This window comes from Chaetura pelagica, unplaced genomic scaffold, assembly GCF_000747805.2.
Source record: "Chaetura pelagica isolate M959 unplaced genomic scaffold, ChaPel_1.0 scaffold365, whole genome shotgun sequence".
Classification (NCBI taxonomy): domain Eukaryota; kingdom Metazoa; phylum Chordata; class Aves; order Apodiformes; family Apodidae; genus Chaetura; species Chaetura pelagica.
Genome location: NW_009953387.1, coordinates 1,150,269 through 1,163,438, shown reverse-complemented (window position 1 = coordinate 1,163,438; position 13,170 = coordinate 1,150,269). Strand labels below are relative to the sequence as shown.

At 42.6% G+C, this 13,170-nt stretch overlaps 1 protein-coding gene across 1 annotated transcript; it reads right to left on the bottom strand.

Moving 5' to 3' along the window:
• Nucleotides 1-1,079: 1,079 nt before the first annotated feature.
• On the bottom strand, nt 1,080-9,976 carry CLRN3 (clarin 3). The gene is made up of 3 exons (XM_009998278.1): nt 9,748-9,976; nt 3,658-3,837; nt 1,080-1,351 (listed from the first exon to the last, which is right to left on the bottom strand). Exons 1-3 carry the CDS (start codon nt 9,974-9,976, stop codon nt 1,080-1,082), a joined length of 681 nt encoding a protein of 226 aa, XP_009996580.1.
• Between the last annotated feature and the right edge of the window lie 3,194 nt (nt 9,977-13,170).

The window sequence follows — 13,170 nt, the reverse complement described above, 5'->3', positions numbered from 1 at the left end:
GAGACTCTTCCACTGTCCTGGGCAGCCAGGGCCTGATAATCCTTTCAGGGAAGAAATTGTTCCCAAGATCTAATCTAAAGCTCCCTTGGTTCAACTTGAGGCTGCTTCCTCTTGTTCTGTTGCTGCTGAAGAAGAGACCAACCCCCTTTCAGGCAGTTGCAGAGAGCAAGAAGGTCGCCTCTCAGCCTCCTTTTCTGCAGGATGAGCACCCCTGAGCCCCTCAGCTGCTCCTCATAAGGCTTGTGCTCCAGCCCCTTCCCTGGACACACAAGGGAGGTTTGATGTGAAGGTGATCAACCACAAGTTTGTTCAGGTGCTCAGACTCCTGCCCATGACCAGGAGCCTGCAAGCCTGCTCTGGCCACTGGTGCAGTGCTGGAGGAACCTGCAAGAGAAAATCCTTGAGCAGGGCAAGGACAGCAGTAAGAACTGCAGGGCAGAATGAAGCACCAATACTTGAGTAACCATTTCTCATTACCTCTAGTGTTCCTGGTGTTTGCATTATTTCTGTCCCTTGCATTCCCAAGTTGTATATACAACCAGAACAATGTCTGATCTTCACATTGGGACCCAAAGGGTGAAGCAGAAATGCATTCCTAGGTGCTGATGTTGGTGCAATCCTGAGGAGAGCCAGGACAGCCACCGTGGGTCTGTCCTGTGGTCCAGAAATCAAGAGGTGGGCACCAACCCCTCTGTGCTGTGAGGGCGAGAAGGCAACAGTTTTGGAAAGCTGATGATGATGGCATGGAGAGGAGAAACCCTCCTAGGAGTGTAATTCCACAGCTGTCCCTCTAGGGAGGAGCAGAGTCATAAGGTGCATGAGGTCCATTCCTTCAGGATGATGCTGGAATCTCACACTTCAGGCTGTCCCTGCTGAGAGGGGTTTGGGCAGCACTTTTACCAAGGGGAACTTCTAAGTTTTACACTAACACCTGCCACAAAGAGAAAACCCAATTCCTTTGGAGACACTGTTTTGTGGAGTGAGCTATATACACAGCTTCAATCTGAAGGGAAATGACCAGCTGTGGTTGTCCACTTTAAATAGCCCTTCTCCTTCACCCCCTCCTCTCAGTGGTGTCCTTAAAACAGAATGCCATCCTTTGGTGCATCTTCAATGGGTCTTTCCTGTTGTTTCTTCTTATGGTACCTTGCGTGGTCGTAGAAATATATGATGACACTAGAAGTAATGTTCAGAAAGATGATGAGCAGCATGATCCAGTAGGAATATCCATAGAAGTGTGCAGCCCCCAGGTAGGTTTCATAAGAAGAACAGTGATGGGTCAGTTCTAAGGAGAGGTCATTTGCTTCTGTGTTCACAGGAAAAAGTATCATGGCTATAAGGACAAAGATTCCTAGAAAAGACAAGTGTTAATGTTAGAGATGAAACTGTGGTGTTATTTATGTAGCTACTGGTAAATATTCTGTTTAAATGGGTTAGGATGGCTGGACTAAGACAAAGATCAATCTAATCAATCTAGTATTTCCATTAGAAAAACATGAGGGTGTTTAAAGGGCTTTTGTCCCACCTCACAGGATCTGCCTGGAGCTTTCAGTTGACAAGATCTTCTGCTAAAATGAACAGATTCTTACTGACTATTGCTAGAGAAGGCCATTTAATGCAATTTTTTTTCACAGACTTTAGTTCTGCTTAGTATAACATACTCAGCCCGTGGGTGATTTGCAGAAAATCTATTTGGCATGAGCCTGGAGCCATGGGGTGTGCAGCACCAGAGCTGGATAAAACCCTCAGCAACCTGCTCTGTGCTCCAGGTTGGCCCAACTTTGCTCAAGAGCTGAGACACCTCGTGCTCTTTCCAACCCAAATTGTTCAAAGACTCTGATGAGCTGAAATGAGATGTCTTATTAGATCTGTATCTATTTCCTGTAGCCTTCTGAACACGAGTGGAGTTTGGTTAGTTTGGCTTTTAGCTGAATCATGCTCTTACATCCCTGCTTTCATAGTGCTGACACAGGTATAACCACTGAACGTTGGTGACAAGATCTCTGTTCCTCCCCTCTAGCTACACTGTCCTACAGATGTTCCCACCCAGGTTCAGCTTCTGCAGGAGGTCACTGCACCTTCAGGCCATTTGGTAGGAGAATAAAAAAAACCTTCAAGACACACACAAAATGATGATTTTATTATTTTTTTTTAAAATATGCCTATGGCAAAATAGACTTCCAGGTCATAGCACTTCCAAGTCTGAGCACAGCCCTCATCCAAAGAGAGGGTTACTTTCTCACTGGCACTTATTTTGGCAAGCCCACAGTCCTGTCATTTCAGGGCAAAGCCTGCAGATGCAGACTGCACCATGGGTGGGTGCAGGGCTTGGGAAATAAGCAACTTGCATGATGAGACAAGGACCTGGTTGTCTCAAAAGTCGATGAATCATCTAATTTAGGCTTCTGTTCACTTCTCTGGTTGTGCTTCAAGGCATCCATAGCTGTTCCAGCTTCTATCTTTATAGGCTGCATGAGCCACAGCTGGAGAATCATAGAATCACAGAATGGTCTGGGTTGGAAGGGACCCTAAAGATCATCTACTTGCAATCGGGGGCATGAAAAAAGGGGTGGGTTTTACACCCCACCTATAGTCACTATGAGTAAGGTTGTGTTTATCTATTCAAATCCCTCTCCACTAAGGTCTGCTTTTGGGGCAGGCAGCTCACAGAGTGTGCCCCCAGCACAGGACACAGCCCCTGCTCTGAGCATCTTTGGACCTGAGGAGCTTTTGAAGGACAAAACGCCCACGCTGAGGTTCTCTGTAATCAGGTGTCTCTCAAGAAAATTTTCTGAGTGCAAATCTATGATTAGGAGAACACCTGATCCTCTGGAGACAAATTGAGTGTGGGAGCTGAAGTGATTACCATGGCAAGATGAAGAGGGTAGGAAGGTGCTTTGGAAGAGCCAGGGTCAAGCACAGCAGGTGAAGGAGGGGTTACCCCTCCAGGGAGCTGTTTGAGTTCAAGTCTCTAACAACTCTGCATCTCTACCTTTTTATTTTTTTTTTCCCCTTATTTATGGGATGTTAAACCTTATTTTGATCTATGAAAGTGTTTTTTAGAGAAGGAAATAGATTTTGCCATGACTCAGTCCTCTTAACTGCCACCCCCATGGTAAGACTGCTGTGGATGTGTTTTGCTCAACACATTTTTCAGATTTGAAGCCAGAGTCCATCCTATAGATTGGACCCTTGAGACCTAACTTGGTATGTAGGTAACCTAGCAACAAATATGCTACAAATACCACAAAATAGTGACATAAGGTCTTACAGAGGTTACAGATTGCACTGTAATCATATCCAGTGCACACTTCTTTTATGGTTTCGTTCAGTGATTGTCAGCTTACTCTGTTCTTGGTGCACATCATGTATGAAATGGTGCTACAGCTGCTGGGGCTTTTTCCTGTTTTTGCTGCTAGTGAATCCAGGCTCCTACTGATCAATGATGTCACTTCAAGTAAAGAATACTATTGTACTGGAAATCAAAAGACAGTGTCCATGTGTCCTAGCAGACACTGTTAGAAAATAAAACCAACAGAATAGTTTTCCAGATGTTTTCTGTCCTAGTTCTATATTTCTTAATCTTGAAGTCAATGAGATTGTAATATTCATCCCTAGGGTGATGGGAGAGGGTGGTTGGCACAGGATGTTACTCACCACTTAAGGAATTCCAGGTATAGACTCCGATGGGCCCCAAAAACGTCTGGTAGGGATTGCTGAAAACATTAGTGCAGGTAAATCCTGAGCTCAGGAGGGAGGAAAGTAAACTGAGAACCAGAATGATGATAATTGCTGTGTTTGTGCTTCTCGTCTTGGTGCCGCTCAGGCCTCCTGCAACTGAAACGCAGCAGCTCAGCATTGACCCTCAACCTCCCCAGCCCAGCCCTGAGGGCTCCAACCACCTTATCACTTCCTGGCATGGTTGTAATTGAGATCTAATCACCAGAGGTTTGGCTGATCTGCAGAGATCTGGCTGGAGCAGGAGCAGTAGCTTTGGACGAAGCACATGAACCCAAAATGGGGTGGATAAGCATGAGGCTGAAATAATTGCCTGTCTGCTAATCCTGCAGGCACACAAACCTCCTGGGCATTGGGGTGGGTAGTAAACTTCTCTTCCTTAATATCTGTGGAAATATTTCCTCTTGACATATGGCTAGACATAAATTTGATTGCTAAATGAGATCAGGAAGTTAGGTGTTCCCCTGCCTATCCTTCCTGAGACGTCTGGTAACTTCTACAGGTGCCTAGCTAAAACTTGGCTCCAATTGTAGATCCCTTCCTTTTAACATAGCAGTGGTACCCCTCATATGGAATAAATCTGACATGGGGAACAGCTTCTAAAAGTCCAGGAAAGTCATTAGGCTGGAAAGGTCAGGTGCATTTGAAGGAGAAACATAAGTGAGCATGAGCAGTCATGGACAGGCCAGGCATGGTTGAGATGACTAGGGCTGACTCTTTTCACATTCTGCAGAATAGAACAAATAGAATAAACAAATAGAACAAATAGAATAGATTAGAACGAATAGAATAGATTAGAACAAATAGAATAGAACAAATAGAATAAAACAGGTGGAGGCAGTACTTGCTCCCTTCTTTTAAAAGAAAGAAGCAACTCCTGCTTTGTTTCCACCAGCAGGACCAAGCGTGTGGGATGCTGTGGCTCCCACAAGCCTGTCCCTTTGTGCTCAGGGCTGGTGGCCCTGGGTTTAGTAAGGGACCAAGGTGGCCCCAAAGCTGCTGGCTCCTGCACGCCAGGTCTCCCCTCCTGAGGTCCTGTGGCAAAAAGTCCTGCACCTTAGCTCCCAGCACCCCTGGTTTTTGCTCCAGCTTCCTGCAGCTGCTGGACAGAGGCTGCTGCCTGGGCTGGTTGTAGCTGCATCCATCAGTCTGTCTGTCTTTGCCTAAATCCTTCTAGTTACTTGATACTTGCTGACAGTAAGAGGCACAAATGTGGATGCCATACACTCATGGTGTAATTGCAGGATAGTTGCATTGAAATGTAGTGGTTTCCTCCTCTCAATTTAAAGATTGAAAAGGCACCTCTGATGTGTCTGTGGCTGCCTCACCCTCTAACAAATTGCAACAGTGTTTTCAAGCTCTATTCAAACAGGTGCTGTGATAGCCATCTGTGGGAAAACTTCCTTCCCATGCTGCATTTAATACAAAGCCATTACTGCAGAATACTCAGTGCATAAACAGGAGAGATCACAGGAGATAAAAATAGTAAAAACCCCATAAAAAGGAAAAAAAAACCACATAGAGAAGAGCTATTGGAATAAATAAGAAGGAGATATTTTGTTTCATATTATGTTCCTGGAATAAGCTAATTTCTGCATGAGGAAATGGCAGGTAAGGATGTTTTATGGAAAGCAGATGGAAATTTAAGCAATTCTCCTAGAAGAACAGCAAAGACAGGCATTCAGGAGACATCACTGCATGAAAGGGACGTGAGCACAGCACTGGTTGTGCCATGCCCTGGTGCTGCAGCAGCCTCTCTGCCCAGGCATTGCCTCCTTCAAGAAATAACTCTGGAATCAGACAGGTTGGTGTAATTTCCCTCTGGCAGCCCCACTTAATTTTCTCCCTCAGAACATCTCCAGAATTGACTGGCTGTGCCTATTGCACCCCCTAATTGATCGTGTTGATCTCTGACAGTGATGGGCAGATCAGGGGATGTCATTTTGTCAGACTGCTCCTGGTGTAAGGATGCCTGCAACAGGGCAAGACCAAAGGTTATAAAGAAATTGCTCCTTTCATGGAGGCATTTTATCTTTTTTTTTTTGCTAAAAAAAAATAATAAAAAGCAGTCTGTGCAAACTGAAGGAATCTGTGGTAGCTGATCAATAGGAGCTGCATAATTGCAATCATAGAATTGTTGCAGTTGGAAAAGACCAAGATCTTAGAGATCACCAAGTCCAACTGTCCACCCAAGAAAAAAAAAATAAACAAAACAAAGAAACATTAAAAAAACCACCCAAATCAAAACAAAACCCCCTCTACACCAGTCTAAAATAGCCAAATTCCTGAAGGAAAGTGGAGGTTTTGCCTCTGGTAGGTCTCTCCTTAGTTCCCTGTATTTTTTTTTCATAGATCTTTTCACGTATCTTCATATCTTTTTTCATCTTTAACTCTTGTAGGTTTGGATAGAATTCCCCTCACTTTTCCTGCCCTGAGTGGGACCAACCTCCAGCTGCCAACCTGGAGGTCTTTGCTAAGCACTGCTAATCTGGCAGCTTTCCTGAGCTCAACTTTCAGGCACATAAGGTATTGTTCATTAAGAAAAAACAACCACGAAGCCAAGGTACAGTCCAACCTAACTTTTTACTTGTCAGGAGATCCCAGAGCACACCTAGAAAACTGATGATGGCAATAATACAGTTCCAGCAATTTTCAAGCACTCCTTGTGCATTTTAAAAGTTGGGAAGTTAATGGATGCCTCTGTCCCAGAACAAATTCCAGAGTTGCTCGTGTGTTGGTTCCCACACTTGGATAAACCCTGATGTGACAGGACTCTGGGTGTGCCTCTTCCTGCACCTCCCTCACAACATTTACATGTTTCACTTGGAAACCAGTGAGGCTGTAAACAAGCTCTTTTGCAGACTATTATGTTGATAGGTAGATCCTTTCTAAGACAAATCATTAAAAGAGCTAATGAGGACTCTGAGGACTTGAGTTATTTAATAGTTTTATGTTCTGCCAGAACCTTCTGCTCATCCCCAGAGCCTCTGGAGTGGCTGTATTGATTTATTGCTCTATTCAGGTGGCTCGTGGCAGCCTGTGAAAGAGGCCACCCCGAGCAGGCAGCTCATGCACTGTGCACTTGCAGACACCATGTTCCTTTGTTTCTCTTTCATCTTCATGCTTGGAAATGTCTTTGAATGTTGTGGTAAAATAATAAGTTAAGGTCTTTGTAAAGGCTGCTGCTCATCTAGTTCTGTATGGCCATTAATAAAAGCCAACCTGGATGTTGCTAACTAGTGCTCTCTATCTGTAGGGTATTCTCTTTGACTTATTCCTTCATGATTTCTGTTCTCCTTTTCTCACACCCAAAAGTGAAAGTGCCATTTGAGAAACACTCTGAGGGTGCCCAGCAGAGATGCCCAGCCAGGCCATACATACAGGACACCATGCTGGGCTTTAAAAGGATGCTCATAACTCATCTACCTGTTATCTGAAATGGTAGAGTGGAGAAAACACAGCACTTTAGTTCTGCAGAGCACAGGCAATCCGTGTTCTTAGGGACATTGTCAAACAAGAGACTCTCATCTTGGCAGGTCCAGATTTTTTGAATTTAAAAAATATTATGTATGCAATTCTGTGAAGTGTTTCTTCTGCTTCAGGAATGTACAGAACCATACTTAATGTAAAATGTGACAATGATGCCTAGTATAGAGTCTAAGAATTAATTTTAAATGGGTTCATTTAATCTGGGATTATGCCCAGCTGAACTAGTGAGGGATGTGGGCAAATCCCTTTTTAGACTTTTCAAAAAGCACAACTTCCAGCAGCCATTGAGGGCAACCAACCCTTCCTCCAGCTCACTTGTTTTGTTCCTCCCTAAATGTCTTACATGTGAGAACTGAGATGACACTTTGCAAACGATAAGCAGAAAGACCTAAATCTGGTGAGGAGAAACCACCACCAAAATGTATGTAGACCATGCAAAGAACTGAAATCCTTTACTGAGGCAAGTGTTCTTGTCATTGATTGTAATTAAAATTGATATGGAGGTAGTGCCCAGGCCTTGGGATTGGGTTTTGTTACCTGCTGTGCAGACAAAGACCAAGCATGTCCTCAGATCCCTGCCAGGCTGCACCCCCACCCTGCAGGCATCTCTCTGTGGGTGGACTCCTGGTTTCAGGTGGAACCCTATTAAAATCAGCAAGCCCCTCCCCACACAACAAGGTTTGGGGCTTGAGCCAACTGGCAGGCAGAGATATGATCATATATAAACTGTTTTGGCCAATGTATATTTGCTCTTATAAAAATTACTCTGATTAGTCTGATATAACTGTAAGTAAATGATTTATGATGTTGTATTTGCTATGTAAAGATCTCAGTACAGGCTCTGCCCTTTGCTAGGAGCTCTGCTGTGTTCAGGGTTCTCGTGCCAATCACAGAATGGTTTGGGTTACAGAATGGTTTGAAGATCATTTAGTTCCAGCCTCCCCTGCCATAGGCAGGGACACCTCCCACTAGAAATTCCACAATAGAATTGTTAGAATGGAAACTGCCTGATGTGATCTTGTGGTAATGTGGGTGCCTGTTGGCACAGATAAAATTTCTGTACTAAATTTTGTTAAAAAAATTGCTTTAAAAGTACCTCTCATACTTCCAAATAGTTTGACCTACTCTTGCAAATTTTCATTAAGTTTCTTTTGCCTGGCTTTCTTCACTTTCACATGTATCAGCATTATTGCTTTGAACTCAGTGAGACAGGAAGATAAGTCAAATCCCTTGATCATTGTGACAACTTTCAGGCTTCTCTACCTTTGGGCTTTGTGAGTGCTTTTCTTCACATCAGTCAAGCTACTTGTGCATAGAGTTAAGTAAATCTTTGCTGAACCATGTCAAATCAGTCCTGAGTCTGTGATTCATACTTGGTGTGAATTATTTCTTGTTCCTGGTTTCCTTTTCCTCATGTTTTGCTTCTCAGACTCAGATTTTTAACTTTCTCCAAGGTTGCTCAAGGTAAAACTCCTGTTCTTTCCCTTTTTTAAAATACTGTTTCATTCCTAGGTAACACCTCTCATCTCTTATTCTCAGTTATTTTCACCCTTGACTATTTAAAGATTTTCATTTCCCCCCTGTCATAATAATTTCCCCCCTCCCTCTGAGATAAATACCAAGAACTGCAGATGCACAAAAAGACCCGTTGCCTATCAACAGAAGATACAGCTTAATTTGAATCTGCTGGATCTTTGATGAACTATTATTTTAATAACTTTGTTTCTGAAGCTCATCTCAGAGTTTTTTTGGAAAGTCATGATGAGGAGGAGTCACCTGAAACCATGTGTTGGGTGAGGAAGGGCCTTCTAAAGGATCACAAATCATATTGTATCCATGTTGCACAGTCCAGCGTGAACAAAAAAAATAAGACACGAGGTTTGAAAATTCTAACCAAATGGTGAAGTTTGATAGCAGCACTTGCAAATGGAACAGTGTGCTTTTAAAGGAGGGGAGGGGGAAAGGAATATGGTCATTAATTTGTATCTCCCCCAAAGGCACGAACAGCATATCTACCTAAACTATTGGTTCACGTGTTTTGTTCTTTTCCCTTCAGCAGCCTCACAAAACCTTCTCCTATAAAAATGCTGATTTGATAGTAGGTAGTAGAATGTTTTCACATCAAACAATTAACATAAAATGTATTTTTTTAAAGTCCTGGAATTTGGTTTGTAATCCTCTCACAAAATGACAAATGGGTGTTGTTTTTCTGTCCCTCACTGAAAGCTTCTGAAAATTAAAATCAATTTTACATAAAATTCCTATGTTGTATTTTTCCCTTCTTCTAACACATAGGTTAAGATCACAGGTAATTAAGTTGCTACTGGCAAGAACCCTGCAGCACTTCTTTGCTTTTTGGGGTCTTATTTTCTGCCACTTAAATCCCCAATCTGCTTGACAGAGATTCTTGTTCTCACTTAGTGTTACAGTCACAGCTGAGCATAAGAATGAGCCGCGGTTCCTGCCACCCCCACCTGTATGAAGAAGACATTGTCCATTCCCAGGCATAGCACCACTCACCTGGGAAACCCTGCTCTGAAACCTGAAGTCCAGCATCGACCAACTGCTCACAGGTACCTCTGAAAAGTCCATAGGTGAGTCTCACAGTCACGGTGGAGTTCGTGCCAGAAAAGTAAACGTCGCTCCTCACCCAGTTCTGAGTGGCCAGCACAACACAAATGACCACGAAGGAGCAAACACAGGTCAAAAAAGCAGATGCAAACATGGTCATTTTATTTCTGGATGGCATTTTGTCAGACTGAGATTCCTCAGGGTATTTTCTTCTCCTTAGTCCAGCTTAGCCTGAGGTTGCTTCCTCCTCCTTGCTCCCAGGGATCCGCTCGCTGCACGAGCAGAAAGTTCCTCTGGTAAACTTTGAGCAAGCAGCAGAGGTAATAAAAATGTAAAATAATTGAACTTTGATCTGGAGAAAAGGAGTTACCATAGGGACAAGACAACCAGCCCAGCAAAGGCCAGGAGGAATCCTGGGAAGGTGACTTGTGGTTGTTCAGCCGTAGCTTTTCAGGCTGTGGCTCTGGAAGCATCTTCCAGAGCCTGATGCCCATGAGCTCAGCTTCCCAGCTCACCCTGCTGCTGCCAGGGAGACTTTTTTTCACTCCCTGACAACATTTTCTGGCCTGTTCTTGCTTTTTCTTTTGAAAGGGCTGATAACCAGGCTGGAAATAAATTTTTTCTGATTCTGTCTCTAATGTTTTATGGTAAAGAGTAATGAAAATGTTCCTTCTCTGTTCACATTCTCAGCTTCCTTAACTGGAACCCAACTATCTCTTTTGAGACCTCTTCTGAATTCCTGATGCTCTTTGTGAAGAGTTGGGTTGGCCCTGGCTTTTGGTGGGGTAAGGAGATTCTATCTACTGTCAATAATTTTATAAGGAAGAGCTACAACAATTGAATTCCATGTATTTTCCTGCAATAACTCCATACGTGTCAGGATAAGTAAGAGATTTTATTAGCTTTTATTTCTCTTAGTTACAATGTCATTATCCCATGTTATACTGAACCTATGGCTCTGGATCATCCACCCATTGAGCCATCTTGACTGGTTTGTACTGTAAAGACATAGAGAGAGTAAAGCCTTAGACATTTAAAATGGCAAATAAATTATTAGGAGGAAAGAACTTTTTATTTTGGAACACTGTGATATTACACTATGATTGTTCTGATGTGATTCAGAACTTTAAAGCAGGAATCACAGTTGAAACAGTATTTTATTTCTGAGATGTACAACCAGTCTTTTCTATGATATGGGCTTCTGTATTTTTTTTTTTAAATTACATGGGACTTGAGTGATACTTTTAAGAATGTATATAGTTTATTAATAAGTAATTTATATGCTTCATATATGTACTTAACAGATGTAGCCTAGCAGAAATCAGTCAGTGTGTGATTTAAGCAACAAAGGGACACTTTTCAGTCCTTCTGAAGCAAAAAGAAACAAGAGCCCTGCCTCTCATTTTCTGTCCAGTACTTCAGTTAAACTTTAACCACACTATTACGTGTAAATTTTATTGGACTGATTCACCTCTATGGGTTTATTAATCCAACAGTTTCATTCACCCTTCAGTTTCACACTAAGAGCACGGTCCAAGTATTTAGAGTCCAAGGCTGTGTTTTAATAAACTGAGGTAAAAGTGCTGTGCCACTTGTCCCCCCTGAAATATGTTTTATAAAAAATCTATTTTCTTAGAAATTGAAATTTGCTTTGGTTCTCACTTTGAGGGGCAGAATTTTGCAGCTGGTGCTCAGTGATCCTCCTTTGGCAGACCAGAAAGAAGCAAATTTATATGAATTGAGCAGCCACGTATTTAACAATGCTAAATAACAGAGACTAAGAGCTGGAGTGGGTAGTCCATACTTCCTTTCTAAGCAGTCTTGCTGAATTATATTTGATTTTTCAGTGACTCAGCTCAGATTTGTGTGGCTCAAACAGCTGAAGCTCTCTGGCAACCAGAACTGCTCTGTAAGTGAGACCACAATTTGCCTTTTTCTTCCCTGTCACCTTGAAATTAATCTATTCTCCACCAATGGTACAGATTCCTTGTGCCTTTTTGGTTTTTTTTCCTCACAGCTACCTTCAAAAGCATCATATAACTTGTATGGAAACTGTAGTTTGACATGACATGCCTCATCACTAGAGAGGGAAGAGAGATTTGTTTCCTTTGACTGAGAGAAAATGTTTCCCAACCAGCACGTTACTGACTCTGCCCCCCCGATACAGGCTCAGCCCTGCACAACAGTCCAACACAAAAATCAGAGCAATCGATTGTGAATCAGACTCAGAGAGATTTGGGATTCTTTGCTATATAAAATTGCAGATACAACTGTATTTTTAAAGGTAAAATATACTAGTATTTCTCTTTTGTTTATGTACAAGTTAGTTTAAGCAACCGGATGTGTCGCAAAAACGTAACGTGAAAGATTTGATTTGCAAATGTTTCACACAGATTATTTTTGCTGTGTTACTAACACATTCCTAGATATATGAGGGTAAAAAAGAAACCACATGGTGGGTTTGCTGCTTTTCCTACCACCTCCTGAGGGATGCCAGCACCTCCTGAGGGATGCCAGCCCCTCGAGGGATGCCATCCTCTGGGCCCCAGCTGGCTCACAGGCAGGTGTGTTTAGCAGCAGCCAGGAACACTCAAGGGGAAACCACTGCACATAGTTTTCCATTGTTTCAACTGGTGATTAAAAATATAAATAAATAAATCCACATATATTTTAAATCTTTCATTTAAAAAAAAATACTGGCAGAGGGCAAGATGGTTTAGCAGTGGGACTGGCTGGCAGTTGTACTGATATCTGAGATTTTCCCTGGACACCACCCTTGGGATACAGCCTTGTATATCACACCAAGTTTTTGCATCCTTTTTATTTTCCATTTCCCATGTCTAGCTGCAGAGGAGCTCAGCATCTGAGACAGGAAGATCCTTGAGCTGCACTTGGACCCAAAAGGAATCCATAAAGCTCTGTGCAAGACTGAAGAATGTGCAGCACTGCAGGGTCAGGCCATGCATTAGAGATGTTGCCTCTTATAAGATGGATAAACTGTAAAGGAAAGAAACTATTATAAATGTATAATAGGATACTAAGACCAAGATTGATTTATTTTTATTCTCTGGAAGCTGTGCAGCCAGCATGTGGAGCAGTGGCTGAAATAGGGATTTGTTTATGCCTTTTGGCCTGGGTGAGGGAAATCGAATAAGCCATCATGAACTTTATTGTAGCTGGAGATGAAAAATTTGAAGCTCAACTGAACTGCAAAATTATTGCAACAACTGTTTGGAAAAAATTAGAAGGATGTGAGCACAACAATTTTTTGTGTATCCAGACCCAGTGCTTCTGTGTGGTGAAATCTGTGCTAATCCATCTTCTGATTTCATTCTTCTCTTGCTCTGACCTTTTTTTACAGCACTATTGAAA